Source organism: Rattus norvegicus, chromosome 14 (genome assembly GCF_021556685.1).
Source record: "Rattus norvegicus strain SHRSP/BbbUtx chromosome 14, alternate assembly SHRSP_T2T, whole genome shotgun sequence".
Taxonomy (NCBI): domain Eukaryota; kingdom Metazoa; phylum Chordata; class Mammalia; order Rodentia; family Muridae; genus Rattus; species Rattus norvegicus.
In genome coordinates, this window is record NC_141547.1 from 82,169,389 (window position 1) to 82,189,540 (window position 20,152).

General features: G+C 49.1%; 1 protein-coding gene and 1 long non-coding RNA gene across 52 annotated transcripts in view; one reads left to right on the top strand and one right to left on the bottom strand.

The window, feature by feature from the left end:
* Nucleotides 1–1,930: 1,930 nt before the first annotated feature.
* LOC134481862 (uncharacterized) lies at nucleotides 1,931–19,981 on the top strand. Its single transcript, XR_015637515.1, has 2 exons — nucleotides 1,931–2,246; nucleotides 19,191–19,981. It is a non-coding gene; the product is annotated as an uncharacterized LOC134481862 (long non-coding RNA).
* Nucleotides 8,448–20,152, bottom strand: part of Depdc5 (DEP domain containing 5, GATOR1 subcomplex subunit) — a 130,124-nt gene continuing 118,419 nt past the window's right edge. For 35 of the 51 annotated variants that reach the window (XM_087583262.1, XM_087583251.1, XM_087583260.1 and 32 more), the window contains 4 exons: nucleotides 19,281–19,452; nucleotides 16,360–16,420; nucleotides 12,085–12,167; nucleotides 11,227–11,964 (listed from right to left, as the gene is read on the bottom strand). In XM_087583262.1, the coding sequence (XP_087439388.1) occupies nucleotides 11,672–11,964; nucleotides 12,085–12,167; nucleotides 16,360–16,420; nucleotides 19,281–19,452 (609 nt within the window). In that variant the 3' untranslated portion in view covers nucleotides 11,227–11,671. 51 annotated transcript variants of the gene reach the window in all.

Here is a 20,152-nt window from a genome sequence, read left to right on the forward strand (position 1 = left end):
AAGAAATGCTTCCCCGTTGCTTCTGCCACAGCAGTAAGAATAGAAATGTAGGAAATGGAAGGGCCTCCCCGAGGCACTGGTTCGCCAGGCTGAGGGATAAAGATCGGGCTGAGATGGAAAGGAGAATGACAAAGCCCGAATCGCACACAGAGCTGCGAGGAGACCAGCGTGACTGCAGAGGGCCGAGTCACAGGGAAAGACATTCCTATGGAGCTAAGGAGGAGACCCATGATGTACTTGCCAGTTAAAGACCCTGGTACTTCTGTTAAGCAGATTAGGGTGTAGACCATGAAAAGTGATAAAATGTACGCATTCTTACTTCTCAAAGACAGGGAAAAAATAGTTGCCTCTTTAAGAAAAACTGGGGGCAGGAGAGATGGTTCAGTGATTGAGAGAACATTCTGCTACTCCTTAGGGGACCTGGATTCGGGTCCCAGCACCCACATGGTGACTCACGACCATCTGCAGCTCTAGTTCCAGAGGATCTGGTGCCCTCTTCTGACCTCCAACGGCACCAGGTATGCATGTGGCACACGGGCACACATGCAAGGCAAAACATTCATGCACAGAAAATAATAAATCTAAAAAAGTTTAAAACAAGTTAAATGGGGCTGGAGAGATGGCTCAGTAGTTAAGAACACTGGCTGCTCTTCCAGAGGTCCTGAGTTCAAATCCCAGCAACCACATGGTGGCTCACAACCATCTTTAATGGGATCTGATGCCCTCTTCTGGTGTGTCTGAAGACAGCTACAGTGTACTCATATACATAAAATAAATAAATAAATTTAAAAAAAAAGTTAAACGGACAGCGAAAAAAATGTCAACGATTTCAAATGGTAACAGAGTGGGGTGCAATGGCTCACACCCGGAATCCCAGCACTCCTCAGGAGTCTCCTCAGGAGTCTGAGGGAAGAGAAGAAAGTTCAAAGCCAGCCTGGGCCGCAGAGCAGGATGCCGGGTCACAACAACAAACTACTAATCCTAAAAGAACCAATATTACCAAGCACTCATCCCGTGTGATGTTGCACCTCTGACTGTCCTGGAACTGGTCCTATAGACCAGGCTGGTCTTGAACTCAGAGATCTATCTTTCTCTGCCTCCCACGTGCTGGGATTACCACTGCCCAGTTTTTTCTTCTTTTTTCTTTTTTTTACTTATCCTCCCTTTAATCTTCACCTCCCCTCTGTGAGGTAGGCAATGCTATTGTCCCCAAGTTATAGTTAACAATGAAGTACTGAGAGGTTAAAGAAAACTCCACCCCCTGCTTGGTTTGTGGCTTGGTTTTTGAGCATTGGTGTTAAGACATTGAGCTCAGGACCTCATACAGGCAAGTGCTCCCTACTGCCAAGCTACACTCCCAGTCCAAGAGATTGCCCCCTTAATGAATTCACATGCTAGGATAATGCTGCCCTTTTAGAGGCGCTGACCTGGGGTAGACTTGTAACTCAAGCTCCTTTTTAAGCCTTTGTTATTTGTGTGTGAAAGAATAGGTCACAGCATTCGTGTGGAGGTCTGCAGTTGGTGCTTGCCCTCTGCCTGGTTGAGGGAAGCCTTCTAGTTTCTGTTGCACTGTGTACTCCAGACCAATGGCCGGCAAGCTCCAGGTGACCCCCCAGCCTCCACCTGCCACCATCTTGCTCTAGGGAGGCTGATACAATACAGCAAACACAGAAGGACCAGTGTGGTTGGGATGGGAGGAAAGGTCGATTACAATATGTTTTTGCTCATGGATCAGGTGAGGGGGCTGAGGGAAGGGGAAATGTAGGATAATTCCAAGGCTTTCTGCTTGAATAACTGGGTAGATGATGGTACGGTTACTAAATCGGGGAAGACTGTGGGAGGAGCAGGCTTCAGGGGAGCTGGGGGCGGGGTGCACAGCTAAATCAAGAGTTTTGCTGTAACACATATGAGTTCCTCCAGAATCTCTAGTGAAGGGCTAGGGGAGCAACTGAACATAGAGGTAGGTGGGGTGGGAGCTAGGGCCCCGCACTGTGAGGACTGTGCAGACGCACAGAGCATAGTCAGGGCATGAGAAAGAAAGGAAGGCGACCACAGAGACCCAGCCTGGCCCAGCTCCACCGGCCAGCTCCAACCTCAGAAAGTTGGTTCCCTACTCAGGACCCTTGGTTTTCCCTCTCTAAGCAGTGGCCAGCGAGGTCATTCTGCGATGCTTCTGAGGACCGACAGCCACCTCAGGGCCACCGCCAACAAATGGAGCCCAAAATCCAACAGAACACAGACCAAAGGTATGTCCCAGGCTGAAGGGGCTGTGTGGGCAAGGTCATGGGGACCTGTTAATAGAATCTAGTCACCAGTAAGGTGCCAACAATTCTCGGTTACTTACCTGTAGAGGCCAGCTGGTACTGACCCGGAAATGGTGTTACACACTTGTAATCCCAGCAGTAGCAGGCTGAAACAGGAGGATTTTAACGTTGAGGCCACTCTGGGCTAAAGAAAGAGATGTTATCTCAAAGTATGACAAAAAAATAGTTAAACAAGCAAACACCACCATCATCACCACCACCACCCTCACCATCACCACCATCACTACCATCACCAACACACACACGCGCGCGCGCGCGCACACACACACACACACACACACACACACACACACACACACACACACACCACTTGAGCTAGAACTAAATAGGGCAGCAAGCAGTGTCCTGCACAGCTCCCTCCAGGATCCTGTGATCTGGGGATGTGAGTTTTTGCTTCACGGAGATTGCCCCTGTGAATCAGGAGAGGAAGGCCAAGGTGGCTTTATGCTCATAGAGTAACGTGCTCTTGCGGCTGGTCAGACCTCAGGGCTCCAGTACTGTGCAATGTGCACAGCGTGTGGCTGTCCTTGAGTGAGGAGTCAGCGCAGACTGACTAGGTCATGAATTAAAGCCCGATGCATATACTCTCAGGAATATCCTGAGAAGGAAAGAGGTCTACCCATCGCCTTCTAAGGTGGACCCTGCCACAGTTTTTAGCCCCTTTCCAGTCTGCACTGACTCGGTGGGGCAGTAATATGACATCAGGGAAATACTTCAGCACCCAGCAAGTTGCACCAAGGTATCTAAACCCATGGGTAGCCCTGGTCTCTGCATCTTCTAGAATCTACCTCTGGAGAAAGGCAGGCATGTCATTGGCAGCCTTTGGAAAGGCTGCTAAACCGTCAGCCTATGCCCCACTCACCATAAACTAAAGGTTCTGTTATTAGGTTCCTTTAACATGGCTACCCCATGTACTTCCTCTCTCTGCCTTTACCCAACACAACTTTCCAATAGCCCAGCAGGGTGGGTGAATAAATTCCTACTGAGAAGAGGCCACAAGAGGCTAACCTGAGTCCACCCCCCTTCCTTCTCTTGAAAATGTACAACTGTGTGTCACTTGATGTTCCTGTGATGGCATCTCTCTTCCTCTTTCTCTGGCCCTCACCCCTTCCCCTCACTTGGAGCCACTAAGCTTTCTGCCTCGGGGTCTCAGAATCTTCACATCTCTGCTCCCAGAATCTCTGCTCTTCTCCAACTCTGTCAGCCACCAGGTTTCCAGGAAAATTTCCAGAAGACAGCCTTCATCCCCAGCATGGCTTGAGGTCCCATCCAACCTCACAACCTCTTTGGCCTTTAGGACACTGTCCCCAATTATAATCCATAACTATAAAAATAATTACTGTGTATTTTGTTGTTGTTTGATGTCCTTCTCCCCTCCTGTATCTACAAAATGCTGGGTAGATGGTTATGTACATGTACATTGTACACACACACACACACACACACCCCTTAGAAGTTGATGTTTATTTTCTACCAGTCTTCCCCCTTTTGCCTTTGCCTGCAAAAGAACACCTTAAGACTGGTAGGTGCTCCCATCCATTGAGTGGCCTTTTCTGTGGGAGCCACAGTCCAGTTCCAGTAACCGTGTGAGCATTTCAGGCTGGGAAGGCCCGGATCAGCAGAGAGTGTCTGCTCACCTGAAGACCCGTTGGTGCCCTGGCTGAGCAGTAATGAACTCAGGCCTCAGCAGAGTCCACTGGACCTGAAATTCTCACAGCGTTTACCGTTATGGGCTGTTCTTCACTTTTTTTCTTTTTCTTTTTTCTTTTTTTTCGGAGCTGGGGACCGAACCCAGTGCCTTGCACTTGCTAGGCAAGCGCTCTACCACTGAGCTAAATCCCCAACCCTGTTCTTCACTTTCAATCCCTTAAGCTCCTCTATAGACTAGAGATCAGATGTTGTCTCCCTGGGATGTCCACAGAAATGCATTTCTGTCTGGGAGCCACCAATGAGTTCCGTGTCTCCTTGCTGCTGAGAGGGCAATGGGAGGCTGGGTGACATTAGGTGCCCTCCCAGAGACTAGTGGTCAGCCCTAGGGTCAGTCACCTCTAACAGGGCTCCCAGAAAGATGCCTGCAGGTCTGCAAAGGTTCCAGGAGAGAAACAGCCAATAGGAGAGGCTTCGATGACAGTGGAAAACTTGTGCACAGTCATGGCGGGATTCCTGCAGGACAGAACACACACACAGGGTTCTCAGTGGCATCCCTGTCCCGAGCTGCCAGCAGTTCTTGTGCCAGGTCCTCAGCCGGCCACTGCTGTGAAGAATTTGAGACTCCCTTTCTCTTTTATATGAAGATATCAATGACTAGACACAGTGAAAGCTCTTCTGTCAGTTATGCTGGGAGTCATGGGTTATTCTCTGCATGTTCTACAGAAAGCTCGTGAGCTGCACATGAGAGGATGGCCAGCAAATGTGTGGACAGCGAGTGACGTGCAAACGGCGCATAGATCCCTCTCTGCAGAGAGAGGTTGGCTTCGATTCTGCTAGGAGACAGGGGCATGCACTGATTCAGGGCTCTCAGAGTCTCAATCATAACAAACCGATTTAAACCTTCAGTTATGGGGTTGGTGATTTAGCTCAGTGGTAGAGCACTTGCCTAACAAGGGCAAGGCCCTGGGTTCGGTTCTCAGCTCCGAAAAAAAAGAAAAAAACCAAACCTTTATTTATTGGGCTGTTTCAAGAGGATGAAGGCTTAAAGAGCCCCACATATGTATGGAGGGATGCACACACCCAGCCTGGAGGGCTTCTCCTTGTCACCTCACCAGGCTGGCTCCCGCTGGCGGCTGCTGCCTCCTGGTTCCTGCAGAAGGCACTGAGGGGTAGACAGGCTCCCCATGTCTCCGAAGATTGGTTCCTCTTTCACTTCTGCTTTGAGGCGAGACACATCCTGTGCGTCAAGCCATGCAGGAGCTCCCCTGTCCTTTCAGCACCACGCACCCACAGCAGTCTGTGTGGTACCCAAGAATAGGAGGCACTGGCGACTTGGCCCTGACCACAGTGCTAAAGGCCCAGACCCAAGTCCTGTCCTCCCCTCCTCCCTAGGAGGCTGCTGGCCATGACCTCCCCCCTCGCCCCCGGGTTTTTCCTTCTCCTTTGCCTGTCTCTCATCCTCTCTAGGGAGCTCAATTTCCTCAGGCAATACTTTTCATTTCCTGGAGACTCAGTTTCTCCTAGGAGAGGTAAGGGTCCTATTACCCAGCTAGCTCCCCAGTGCTGTCCTCTGGTTCTAGCAGGACTCAGGTATGCACTTATCTGGGTTCAATACACAGGCAGCTCTTGCTGTTCTCTTCCTTCTGCTTTCTTTCTTTCTCCTTTTCTTTTTCTTCTGTCCTTCCCCAAGCTTCAGACTGGTTGGTAGCATTTGAGGTCCTTTATACCCTTGCCAGGCACATTCAAAATGGAGCATTCGGCTTCCCAGAAGGCATATGCACAACCCGAGCTTGGTCCGGGCGTGTGACTCAGTGGCAGGGTGCTTGCTGAACATGTGCCAGGCCCTGGGTTCAAACTTCAACACAATAAAAAAAAGCAAGCACCCTGTGCCACCCAGATGGCTATACAAAGCTAACTGCAAGGGTCCTCGCTATGACACCTTGAAGGTTGCCAGAGAGGCATCACCCCAGCCCCAGATTTAATGCATCCCATGGTGAACAGACGGCTCGGGATTGCACAGGGTGGTTTGAGCAGGGTGTGGTGGCCACATGCCTGGAATTTCAGCACCCTGGAGGCACAGCAAGAGGAATATGGGTCTGAAGCTATCCTGGGCCTGAAGGACCCTGATTCAATTAAAAAAAAAAAAAACAAAAAACCCCAAAACCAAAAAACCAACAGCCTGTGTAATGACTCAATTCTCAGAGCCCTTATCTCCTAGGTCCTCAAACCAATTCTCCTTGAGTAATATAGCGAATATTTGATTATTCCCATTTTGTTACCATGGAAACAGATGCAGATCAGATGGATGGGGTGAGGGGAAGGAAGGCTGGCACAGGATCACACCATGATGAAACAAAACACTAAAGAAGGAGAGTGTCAGGAAGGAAGATGATTGAAGCCTGCCCTGGTTAGTGCCCCAGAATGAGGTTAGGAGCAGCAAAGCCTGAGAGAAGAAGCCCCACCTAGAGTAACCCCAGAGACAAGTTGGTTCAGGGAGCCCAGACAATGGCCCACTTGTCATTCCAGATTGCACCCCAGAACTTGATTTTTTTTTTCCGGAGCTGGGGACCAAACCCAGGGCCTTGCGCTTCCTAGGCAAGCGCTCTACCACTGAGCTAAATCCCCAGCCCCTCCTTGAGAACTCTTACATTGCTCAAATGCCCATGTCTCATTTCCCCACGCATAGTCAAGTCCCCTCCCGTTTCTGTGGCACTTTTCCCAGTGCAGAGACCTCTTCCACAGTGCCACAGCTACTGCTGGGTCTGTACTCTAGTTCCCCAGTGCTGGCTGAATGAGTGAACCCAGCCAAATGTAAAAGAGCTCCTAATTTGGGAGGTGAATGTCCAGTGGAGGATACATGGATGAACAAGGTGTGTTCTTGACCCCCAGTAACTCTATAGAGATAAACACCAAGAACAAGGAATGTGTGAGAAAACACAAGAGCTCTAGGCCTTGGCATTTGAGCAACGAACACCACCAGGGAGGGAAGTGAGCTTGGATCAGCAATTTGGTATAATTCAAAAGCACACTGGCTCTGCCTGGAACTTGCTGTGTGGCTGTAATGGTCTCAGTCACTCCGGCCTAGCAACCTAGCAAGAATGATCACTATAGAGGCTTGGGGTTAGGCCTGCCATTGAGGAAGAACTCAGCTCTTCACATCTAGGAAGAAATACAAGGTTTCTCTTCTACTGGGGGAGGCCCATCTATGTGGACCATTTTGTTTTTTAAATCAGATCAAAATACTTGGTTATTTTTTCTCCTCCCCCATTCCCTTTCTGGCAAGGCCTCAGATATGTAGCCCATTCTGGCCTTGGATTCTTGGGCTCAAACTCATTCTCCTGCCTCAACCTCTGAATAGCTGGGGCTGTACCTTCACTCCCCTGTACCCGGTTCGCGTCATCTTTCTGATTTGCCTGTAGCAGGACTTTTGCTACTTTATTTCTCTTAGACAAGAGACTTGGGGACCGAGGACACATAGTTTGGAAAGGGACAGGACATTTTGCTTGACAAGAGACTTCCCTTTGAAGATAGCACTCATTATACACTTCTAGAATGCAGGGAGGGGTAAAGTGTAGTACAGGAACCAATAGGGTTGGACAAACATCAAAAGGTGTTGGGAAATCTTTCTCTTGGGATGCCATGGGTTTAAAAATATTTGTTTTGTCTCTTTGGAGACATCTGAGGAATATTGGATGGGAGGAAGTGAGCTTGGATCAGCAAAAGCACGGTGCTAAGAATCGAGGTTCTAGTGGCAACGGCCACAAGCTCCTGGGGAGCCAAAAGGCTTAACTCTACATAGTTACAGAAGGGAGACGTCTGCAGTCTCACAGTCTTGCAGCCAAGTGAGGTCAAAGGAGTATCCCAGGGCTCAGAGAAAAAAGGGGTTGCACTTCCCAGACCCTCTCCATGTCCTGTTCTCAGTGGTTAAGACCCCCTTCTTTTAAGAAATAGGAGCCAAGTCATGAGAAACAGATGATTCTGCTGCCTGCCAGCAGATGGAGGTCAAACCTGAAGGCTGTAAGACCTGGCTCTTGGCACATGCTCTTTTGACAAGCAAGAGAGAGACTCGGAGAGCACTCTCCACTATGTTTAGGGTAAGCGTATGCCTATAGTTTTAAGGCTAGGAGCTGCCTGAAGCTCCTGCAGGCCCAGGGGGAAAAATAGGCAAGGTCCTGGGTGCTGGGGAAAGCCACTCTTTACTCCATCAGGGATTCTGTGTGGGAAGCTATGGCCCTGTTGCAGGATGCCTATGTCTGCAGGGCTGCACCATGCATGAAATCTGCAGTTTGAGGTGAAAGGGTTGGCACAATGCATGATCAGGCTATGCTATCCCACAAAACAGCCCAGCCTGGATTTCTTTCTGCGGTATGGCCTGGCCTCCACCTCCAGAGGCCTTCCTTTCACCTCTTCTCAGACATGTGCCAAGTATGATCAGCCTAGCACACAGCAGGCTCTCAGAAAGTCGGTGACTGTAGAGAACTATGAACTGGCTTGCATTCTGCTTCCCTCCTATTTTCTATCCACTTTTGTGAACCTTCGCAGACCTCAATATATTTTATTTTAAAAAATTCAATTAATTTGTGCATGTATGTATATATGTGGATACATGGGTACCACAACTTGTGTGTGGATGTCAGAGAACTTTCTGAGGTTGATTCTTTCCACCATATGGGTCTGAGGAACTGAACTTAAATCACCGAAGGCAAGCACCTCTATTTATTGAGCTGGCCCCTCATTCCCTTTAATGCTGAGCTTGTTTTTAACTTTTTTCTTCTTCTCTTTTTTCCTTTTTTTTTTTTTTTTTCGGAGCTGGGGACCGAACCCAGGGCCTTGCGCTTGCTAGGCAAACGCTCTACCACTGAGCTAAATCCCCAACCCCAAGTTTGTTTTGAAACATATATGTTAGAGCTGTGGATGGATCCAGGGGCTTATACATAGTTGGTGTGCTCTTCTGTCCTGGGACTCAGCTTGTTGATCAGGCTAACCTCGAGCTCACAGAGACCTCTTAGTCATTAGTCTTTGCCTCCCTAGTACTGGGATTAGAGTCCTGTGTCACCATACCAGGCTCAGGGTTAAGCTTCTAATGCATGAGACCTTAGTGGGGACACATTTTAGACTGTAGCTCCCCTGAGGCAAGGCTCTGAAGTCGGGCACCAGGGATGGGGGGAGGTAGCCAAGTTGTCTGGCTGGCTAAGTAGGTGTTGATGGAAGAGGGCAGTGCACTGGAATCTGGAATGCTAGACTGCAGGAACTGGAGCTCAAGGTCAGGAACGCCTCAGAATCAGCTGACAGGCAAGTGACCTGGTTCCAATTCATCAGTTGATCTTCTGTCAGATCATTGTCTTCCAAGTTACCTCTGGACTATGACAAAAACTGTATGTGAAGAGGCAATTGGTGGTTTTGCAGGATGGATAACAGGACCACAGCAGATCACCTGGTCAGGCCTGGCCAACAGTGACCAGCACTATCACAGAGAAGGCTGGCATGGCACCCTGAACAGGCCCATCTGGGAGAGCGAGAACTAGAGATTTGCTGTCTTCTCAGTTCTTTCAAATGAAGCTGTCCTTTGTGTGTGTGTCCTGGAGTGGCCTCAAGTCCACAGCAGGCTTCTCCCCTCTCCCTGGGTCTCTCAAGTGCTTCGGTTACAGGTACACGCCACAAGTCAGCTGTACCTGCCTCAACCCAGCTACTCTGGACAGCTCCTACTGACAAGAAGACTGACAGTGAGAGGAGTAATATTCAGAAGAAAGGGTGGGGGGTGGGAAAAGCTAAGCTTCCCATGAATCACACTTTCCCACGTTAGCAGCTTACTCTCTCAAAAGCTTCACATGCACAAGCCAGGGACGTGGCTCAGCCACTGAGAGCACTTGCAGGCTCACTTCCCAGCACCTACATGGTGGCTCACAAACATCTAGACTCTAGCTCCAGGGGATCTGATGTACGTGCGCGTGCGTACACACACACACACACACACACACACACACACACACACACACACAACCTTAAAAGAAAAAGCCTTTGCACACAGGACTTAATACTTGTGATTAGAAGTTCCAGGTGAGTACAGCTTGGCACGGTATATGCAGATTTGAGCTGGTTAAGTCTGGTTTGAAGGATGCGCTACTCCCAAGGCAGCAGTGAAAAAGCCCATCAGGCTAGACAATGCTTCACCGCTATACTTCTGTGATGCTATGAATTGAGTCCAGGGCCTGGTGCCTATTGTGTTGGCTCTGATCTGCAAATCCAGCACCCTACCTAAGGGTTTTGGACTAGGTAGTGAGGAGAATTCTAAGTCTAAATGTAGTGGAGCTGCCTGTTCGTTTTTAAGATTTATTTTTGTGTTATGTGATGAGTACTTTGTTTGCATGTGGATATATGTTTGTTTACATGTGTGCCTGATGCCAAAGGAGGTCAGAAGAGGGTGTGGGGTCCCTTGGAACTCCAGTTATGGATGGTCGTGAGTGACCTCATGGGTGCTGGCACTGAACTCAGGTCCTCTGTAAGATCAGTCAAGTGCTCTTAACGGAGTCATCTTTCCAGCCCAAAGTGAGACTTTCTAAGGCAGTCTCACTGCAGAGCTCGACCTTGCTAAGAACACACACTGTGGAGGCCAGCCTGGCCTGGAACTCCATAATCCTCCTGCCTTAGCCTCCGAAACACTGATATTACAGGTACAAGCCGCTGTATCCTGCTTTTGTTGTTGACAAATAAACAACAAAAACCCAGTTTCCCAGGAGAATACAGTAGGATGATCCAGAGACAAGTTAGGTTTTCCTAGAGGTAAGAGAAAGACAGGAGGGCTGGGCCTGCAGCTGCACACAGGCCCAGGAGAGGTAAAGGATGGGAAAGCTGGTTAGAAGGTACATCAATGGGGAGTGTGATAAGCTCTAGCACGTGAGGGAGCAGCAGCCACAACTACCAGACGCTCCTCTAGGCCTTTGCCTCCCCCGAGCAGTCTAGAGCCAAGAGCTTTCCTTGGATGTCAGAAATGCCATGATGTCTGCTCCCCTGAGCTGGTACAGCCCCTCAACGAGGCCTCTCTCTGACAACACAAGTCTAGTACTGTGTTGTACTGAGTAATACTGTCCACAGGATCCTTGTTCCTGCAAAAGGACTTTTAAAAAGAAACCTACCAGTCAACTCATAGGCAGACTCAAGACCCGTGTGTCCCGCAGCCCTCTCGCCACCAGGTGACCTGCCTGGCCAGCTGCCAGCCATGATGGGACTGCTGCTATGAACAAGGCTGGGAACAGACACTGTGTGGGGGGCTTTATTCACTTCTGCTATGTACACGTATGTACAGCTGGTATGAGGCAATGGTACACTATGTCACAGAATTATCCTATACACACACATTCTTGGGCAGAAAGCAGGAGGTTCTTTCTGTTCCAAATATCCCACTGCTGGTGAGGAAAAAGGACCTTAATGGAAGCTGCCTACCCCATTCCCAGACACTGACTCCCTCCCACGGACAATCTGTGCCTCCCCCTGCCTCGGGCACGTGATGGCGAGATCTGGGTGGTGGTAGCAACAGCAGCTGCTTCCAGTCTTTCTCCTCACTCACACTTGTGCAAGAGGCCAAATATCAGCAGTGGCCCCACTCGCTGACAGGAGCAGCCTGACACCTGATGCCCAGAGCCTAGCTGGACAGCCAGCTCCAGGATACCCACAGCCTCTCCTAATGGAGCAGCCTGGCGTCAGGGAGCGCTGGCGTGCATCTTCTCCAGGCAGTTTGTCCAGAATGTGACCAGGCGGTTGTCACGGTTGATACAGAAATCCGTGAAGTCCTTCAGCAGCCGATCGGCAAACTTCTCATCCCCCGTGGCACTAGAGCGCCATGTCTTGGTCAGCATGGTGTTATAGGCCCAGTTGTAGCCAACCCGCTCCTCACAGAACATGTTTTGGTTGGTGGAGCTGGTAGAGTTCCGTCGCCGCCGCTGCTGCCCAGAAAACTTGCGTTTGGAGTACGGCAGCTGAAGAAACACTGTTCCTGAAGGGAGAGACCCAGCCTGAGTGAAGCTGTTGGTAAACAATCGCAGCTGGTTCTGGAGGCCCTGCCCCTGCAGGCCCGGGCGGGGACTCGTGCACCCACCCACAACCAGGTCCTCACCTGTGACGTGGATATACTGTGGTTTATTCTCAGCAGGGAAGTTAAACGCGGAGGCAGAATATTTATCTTGCACAAATCCAAACCTATGGTAAGGACAGACACACAGACACATGGTCTCATTAGCTAGAGAAGCAGGGAGCAGTGTGCAGCTAGATTCTGACAGGCCAAGATGCTGGAATGTGGAAAGGCCTCCCATGTGGAGCACGCAGTCTACGTGTTTTTGTCCTCGGTAGTCCTCAACATCTGCCTTTCAACTCCGAGGCTGCCAGCTCTCCTGCAGTGACTACAGCACTCTATCCAGCCTCCATTTCCACTTAGCACCTTCCCTTCCCCACATGTCCTCCCCTCTGTGGTCCCCACTTAACCTTCACTCTGCCTCTTGTGGAGTCTGTCCTGGCAGGCTGCTCACCAAGCCCCATCTTATGTTTTCTTGCCACCCCTGACTGTTGTCATGCTGACATTGAGAAGGTTCTTGATAAAGGTCCTCACTGAAATGGAATGAAGTGTCTTAATCAAAACTCTCTCCTTTAAGGTGAGGAGCAATCCAAGGCTCTTTGCCGTGCTGTGCTCTAGAAATGGGAATTGAGCAGAAACCATTTCTCATCTGTGACCTGTCCTGTTCCACTTCTTATCTATAGCTTGTTCTATTCCTGGTTTTTCTATTTCCATAAAGCACATTTATTCCAGCCCCACCTGCTAAGAGCTGTAAAGGACGTGCTAACAGATGTGCCCAGACTCTGCCCTCTGTGGCTGAGGGTTTACGTAATGAAGGCATTGATGTAGGAGGTAAAATGTGTCTTCTTTACTGGACTGAGCTCGCTGGGGAAATGTTGGGCTGTATCCTCCAAACTGCCAGCTCTAGGCTGGTATCCCTTACATGCACATCAAGTAAGCAAACTCAGGACACTTCCCGATTCCTTCCTTCCTTTCCAAGCAAGCCAACTGAATAACTCAGTATGATCGGCTGGACCAGAGGCTTCTGTCTCTTTTCTTCTTTAGGTCACCAGGAAAGACCCTTCTTATTTATTATTTACTTTTGAGACAGGGTTAGGTGTCCCAGGCAGCCCTCAAATTCCTGCTTCAGCTGAGGCCAACCTTTCACCACTGACTTCCTACCCCTCCCTCTGCAGTGCTGGGTCACAGGTGTGCACCACTGTGCCATTTCCTGCAGTGCTCGCTGCACGCTAGGTGAGCATCCCACCAACAGACCACACACCTAGCCTATGACCTTTGATTGTGTGCGTGTGGTGTGAGGGTGTGTGTGCGCATGTGTGTGTGTGTACATGTGTGTGTGTGTTATGAGGGTACGTGTGCGTGCATGTGTATGTGTGTACGTGTGTGTGTGTGCATTCATGTGTGCATGCATTCGTGTGTGTGTACATGTGTGTGTTATGAGGGTGCGTGCGCGTGCGTGTGTATGTGTGTACGTGTGTGTGTGGTATGAGGGTGTGTGTGTGCGTGTGGTGTGAGGGTGTGTGTGTGCATGTGTGTGTGTGGTATGAGGGTGTGTGTGCATGTGTGTGTGTGTGGTATGAGGGTGTGTGTGTGTGTGGTGTGAGGGTGTGTGTGTGTGGTGTGGTGTGAGGGTGTGTGTGTGCATGTGTGTGTGTGTGTGGTATGAGGGTGTGTGTGTGTGGTGTGGTGTGAGGGTGTGTGCGTGCGTGCATTCATGTGTGCGTGCATTCGTGTGTGTGTGTGTGTGTGTGTGTGTGTGTGTGTGTGTGTACTTGCTTGTCTGCATGTGCCCTTAGAGGCCAGAGCGGGGGCTGGATCTTCTGGAGCTGGAGTCATAGGCAGTTGTGAGCTGCCCAGTGTGGGTGCTGGGAACCAAACCTGAGTCCTCTTTTTTTTTTTTTTTTTTTTTTTGGTTCTTTTCGGAGCTGGGGACCGAACCCAGGGCCTTGCGCTTCCTAGGCAAGCGCTCTACCACTGAGCTAAATCCCCAACCCCAAACCTGAGTCCTCTAAAGGAACAACAATCACTCTCAGTTGCTGAGCCATTTCTCCAGCCCAAAGATGTTTATTTAAAAAAAAAAACAAAACACAATTTAGACAGGCACAGTGGTTCATGCCTTCAACGCCAACACTTTAACCCTAGACAGGCAGATCTCAAGGCCAGTACAGTTTACCAAAATGAGTTCCAGGCCAGCCAGGGTTCTATAGTGACCTCCCCACCACCACTGCCAAACCCAAAACAAACAAAAACAAAACTAAATCAACAAACCTCCAACCCCTACCCTTCCAAAATAAAACAGAACCCTCAGAAAACCTACATTTCAGCCCAATGACCCATGGATGCTTCATTTTCCACTTGGGGCAACCCAGGATCGAGACAAAGACAAGGGGCATCTACCTCAGAGAAGATCTCACCCCGGTTATCCAGAGTGTAAGGAAGGAAGAGCGAGGAGCCACCACAGAGGGGACTGTGTGGGGATGGGAGTTGTTCTAGCTCTTTCTGAGATTGACCGTTGAGTAGACCATCACTCCAGTCACATCTCAATTGGAATCCCACTCATGCAAAAGCAAAGGCAGGACCAGGGACTGCAGCCCAGTGGTGGACTGCTTACCCAGCTCCCACAAGGCTCTGGGCTCCACAACCCGCACACACACAGGTCTCTGAGCACTTTGCTGGCACTACTATGGGAAAATTAAACTTCTATCCTCCCGGGGCCCACAAAGCCCTCTAGATTGACCGTTTTTAAGACGAAAAGTGCAATTTAAAGCATGTTATGCGGAGTATTGAGTATCTTGTAATCTTAACTCGAGAGCCAGAGACAGGAGACTGAGTTCAGAGCCATCCTGAACTACACAGTAAGTCCCTGTAAGAGGAGGGGGGGGGTCCAAAATAGTGGGACCTGAGTGGCCCTAGCAGAGGGAGACAATGACAGGCACAGAGGAGGCGGGGCTTAGGCAATGGGTGACACACAGCAGAGTCTTCTGCAGTCATATATGGGCTTTAAAGCTTTAAAGATACATAAGCAAATCAGATATTAGGAAGAAATCAGATATATGAAGAAAAAAAAAATCAGATTTGGCAGCTGAAGGTCAAATCCAGGAGACACCTAGTCAAAATGTGGAGTCTAGAAGAGGAAGGCTGCCAGCTGTACGTTAGCTGGGGCATCCTCACGAGTGCTGTTTCTTGCGGCTTTACCAGCTGAGCCCAGCAAGCCCCAGAGGGGTGAGAAAAGACAAGACTCCGCTGTAGACTTGCCATGGACTCCTACCTTTCTGGGCAGTGTGAGTGGACAAGTCTGCTTCCTAGAACAAGGTCTGTTCCAATAACTGCTGTGCTCCCTCTTCCCTCCCTCCTTCCTGCTCACATCTACATCCCTTTAGCAGTAGTAGGGAATGAGTTACCAGGGCACTCATCCCACACCTGTCACTGAGCACGCACATACTGTTCAGATCTTAGAGTAAGGTGTAAGGTGGGGAAATCCAGCTTGGCTGGGAGAAGTTAGAGACTTGTGATCTTGTGAATAAATGGTAGGTATGAGAGGAATACTCGGGGTGCAGATGCTAGGAACTGAAGATGTACGACAATAGGACAATACAAAGAAGGTGCTTCAAGCAGAGGGTAATTGAAACAGTAAGAGGAGGCTTTGTTTCACCAGAGGAATAAGTAACAAGTGACACCAGCTGAGTGACACTTGGAAACAATGTGTTCTGCTGCACTGGTGAAGGAGACAGTGAATCAGAGGAGCCCAGGAAACGTTTACCTGGTGCATAAGTCCTGTGCCAAGAAACAGCTACCTTCATCCCCTGTCTTTCTAAAACACAGGGAAGGTTGACTGACAACTTTTACAATGTTTTCCTTCACCTGTCTCCTCCATGCACAACTGGTTCTTTGTACGCTATTTACGAAGAACAAAGCAAGGGGGTCTGTGAGACAACAGCCACAGACTGCAGGGGAGCATTTCTCTGTGTCTGAGTGGAGGTAAGCAGGGAGCTTGCCACTACAGCAACGGTTCTCAAAGCCTTGGAGGTCAACCCCTTTCAAAGGGGTTGCATATCAGATATCCTGCATATCAGATATTTACATTAGGATTCATAACAGTAGCAAAGTGACAGTTGTGAAGTAGCAACAAAATTTCATGGCTGGTGGTCAGCGTAACTTGAGGAACTGTACTGAGGGAAACACAATCAGAAAGGTGGAGAAGCACTGCTCTAGAAGGACAGATTCTTTTCCCCCACAACAGAATAACTGGGTTCACTTTAGTAACTGCTATTGGAGAGACATACTGATTTGGTCACTGTTCCTTCTTGCTAATGGACAAACCTGTGTGCAATGGCTTCCTGGAAAAGGTGCATTCGATCCCAATATGTCTCTGGTTCAAAGCCTGAAAGGAATAAGGAATAAAGGCTGAGCTGTGATCACAAGGTCTGTAATAGGCTCACACTGTTCTCTCCATTGCTCTTGACAACTCTTGTCTTGTGGATCTGAACTTTAGTCCCCACCCAGTTATAGAAATGACAGCTCTGTACCCCATAATCCCTCTCCAAGTTCCTCCACAGTCTAGAAAGGTAAGGTCCTCAGGGGCCAATGTGACCTTCAGAATTCAATGAGGCTTATGCTAATGTCTTAATTCTCAAGATGAAGAGAGGTCAGTAATTTTTTATTATTTGTTTCTGACACAGGGTCTCACATAGCCCAGGCTGCTGGCCTCAACCTCTAAGTGGCCAGGTGGCTTTGAATCCCTGACCCTCCTACTTACTTACATGTGTGTACCATGAGCCCTGGTCTGAAGTATGTTAAGACACAAATCTGAAGTGTACACTAGGTGCTTCTGAAAACAGCTCCCCCCACCCCATGTCTAACATCACCAACCTTCCATTTCCCTGTAAAGAAAGACAGAGCTCTACTTCAGGGGTAAAGAAACTGAAGCAAGTAAATATATAAGGAATTCTCAAGAAGCCATCAGCTTTGAAGGGGAGGCGAGCAGTGCAGGAGAATTGGCTCCTCCGTCACCAACTGAATTGCTCCAGCCTCCCTCGTCCACAGGGCAGCTGCTGAGGACCAAAGCAGAAAGCAGGTGGGAAGGCCAAGCACTGCCACATAGCAACAGGAAGCAGAGCTGGATGGATGGAGGCCTAGCACTCTGTTACATAGCAACAGGAAGCAGAGCTGGATGGATGGAGGCCTAGCACTCTGTTACATAGCAACAGGAAGCAGAGCTGGATGGATGGAGGTTTTGAGGCAACCTCAGTAGAGACAACCCAACAACCAGGGATGGAATGGCTTTGTTACTCTGCCATAATTAGAACTTTCTTTAAAATAGATGGGCGACACAGCCCCCACACCCACTCATATGTACACACAGACTTTCACATACACAGAAACATGCCTACATACACAACCACAGTCACACACACATACAAGACACATACAACCAGACATACACACAGATACATCCACAAACACACACATTCACATGCATACACGCATATACCAACCACATTTGTTCCAGATTTTAAGGTGTAGACTCATTGTTACAAGAAGTAGAGAAAAAAGAAAAAAAGAGGCACCTAATTTAGAAGACTGAATTTTAGATTTGGGTCCTTATTCCTTTAAATTAGGACGTTTCCCTGTAACCATGGTAACCAACTGAGGTTGCTGGTTTAGAAGACAGGGTTGGAACAGGCAGTGAGGCCATCAGCTACCATGCCTGCCAGCAATCCTGTTACAATGCGGACAGCATCTTTAGATGTTGTAAGGTAACGGTAGCCCCTCAGAATGTTAACAGCACTGCTGTGGGCTCCTGGCCTAACCCTCTGGGAGGAACATAGTGATTCACATTTCAGGACTGCATAAATGGTCCTCTCTCAGCCCTGTGCAGCTCAGAATCTCTGGTCTCCAATGCAGGGGAACTCTGCAGAGCTCAGGTACAAAAGTGTCTACTAGGTTGTAAGCAGAGAGGACAGACTGTTAGAACCAGCAGGGCAGCCTACATAAAATCACAAGATCACGAGGTTTAGCCTGCCCTCCTCACCCTCTGCCATTTAGTGTAACACAAACTTACAAGGGAGTGGGAAGAAAATATTTCTCTTACGTCAGCGTTGTCTTTCACATTTGTAATCTTGCTATCAGCTCCTGATACATTAGCATCAACTCCAGCTTGCTTTTGAAAATGTCATCTTGAACTCCTGGAAAGCTTTTTAGGAGCTATTTATGAATTCATGTGCACGTGTGCTTGGCGATAGCAGTGGGAGGTGTAGATGGGGAGATAGTGTGGGTAAAAGGCACATCGGGGTGGTCCGCTGTGACAAACCCTTTCTGACAGAGGGAATGGTTCTAATCTGAGTCCTTGAGATACAACCCTGGAGACACACGCAGGGGGCCCGGAGCTTACAAAGCCTGCTGCAACAACGAAGAAGAGCCTGTTTTGTTTTGCTTTTGATGGCTTTCTAGGGCCTTGTTGCATGGACTAGCATGCAAAAGGCTCTCCTCGAACTCAAGCAAACATTGCAGGCAAATCAGGTGGCTGGAAGCACAGAGGACACAGCAATGGTGCAGAGATGGACAGCGCACAATCCCCTCTCCCATCTACTGCTTGCTTCACACTGGCCTTGCAGAGCTGGCAGGGCCGCTCCAATCAATCCATGCAAGAGAAACTCAGCTCAGAAGCATCGAGCGGTCAGTCCCGGGTTACCCAATCACTAAGAAAATCCAGTACGTGGGCTGGAGAGGCAGCTCAGTGGTTTAGAGACCTGGCTGCTCTTGCAGAAGACCTAAGCTTGGTTTCCAGCACCCCAGTGGTGGCTCACAACCATCCAGAACTTCAGTTCTAGGAGGCCTAACCTCCTCTGTGGGCACCATGCACAGAGATGCAGGCAAGACATTCATATAAATAAATTATTTTAAAAATTAAAAAAATCCTAGGCCAACAACCCGGATTATTCTGCCCCTGTGGAACAGCTCTCTCAAGCAGCCTGTAGTTTTGTTTCTTTAGGCACATGTTCACTGGACAGCGATGGGTTTCATTAGGACAGTTCATAGAAGCATCTTCCTCCTTCCCCTCTCTCATCCCACCCTTTTTTCTCTTTCTGAATATTCAGTACCTCCTCCTGCTGTTCGTTTCTTATTAATGTCCTTGTTCATTTTCTGTCTAGATTCTAGTTATGAGAGAACATGGGAGAGGGCGCTTTCGAAAAGTGGTCTGACTCAGTGAGACAAACCCTGCAGAAAGGAGCAGCTCTTACTATCGAACAGGTGCTCGCTGCCCTCCTTGAGCAAGCAGCCGAGGTTGAGCGGGATGAAGAGCTGGGCCCTCAAGGGGTCACCGTACAGGTAACTGGGCAGTGCAAAAGGACCCTCCAAAACCGGGACTAACAAGAAGCCGCAGGATGTAGCTTTTCGATGCCAACCTTGGACCTGAAAGAAAGTACGAAACGGTGTCATCTCCAGGGTCTTTTAGACCAGAGAAAATACCTCTTGACTCCACAGAGCAGACCCAGCAGCGGCTGCGTACGTATTGATTGCCACGTTCACTTATTCATGTCCTCTGGCTCCAAAGTGAGCCTGCTTCCTGGTGACTGCTAGGAAAACTGAGCTGAGCGTGCAGCTCCTCTCTATGGCCCAGGCTTCTGACCTTCAGCTTCTTTCACAAGGAACTGAAGAGAGCGCCAAGACCAGGACAAAGGCGCATGCTTCCAGGTCTGCTGTGTACTAAGTCCTGTGTATCTCACAAGAAGACAAACCTCTCTGCCTGATGTAGCATGGGAGATGAGTACAGTGGGCTCTGGACAAAGTGCCCAACTCTCCAACTGCACGCTGTGGGGAACCCCCAAAGCCGTCTTCCTGAAAGCTGGACTTCTGTAAGAACTCCAACCACAGTCCCTTGTTGACCACGTAAGGTTTTCGAAATATGTTTTAAGAAATATAAAGTTGACAGTTACTTTAATGGAGGGAGAGAACCAATTCCCTCAACGTGTCCTCTGACCTCCACATACAGCCCACACACATATGTAAGTTAAACAACAAAAAGAACAATAAACAACAACAACAACAACAACAACAAAACACCCCAAACCAACCCAAACTGCAGTGATGAATGCATTAGCTGCTTTCACTG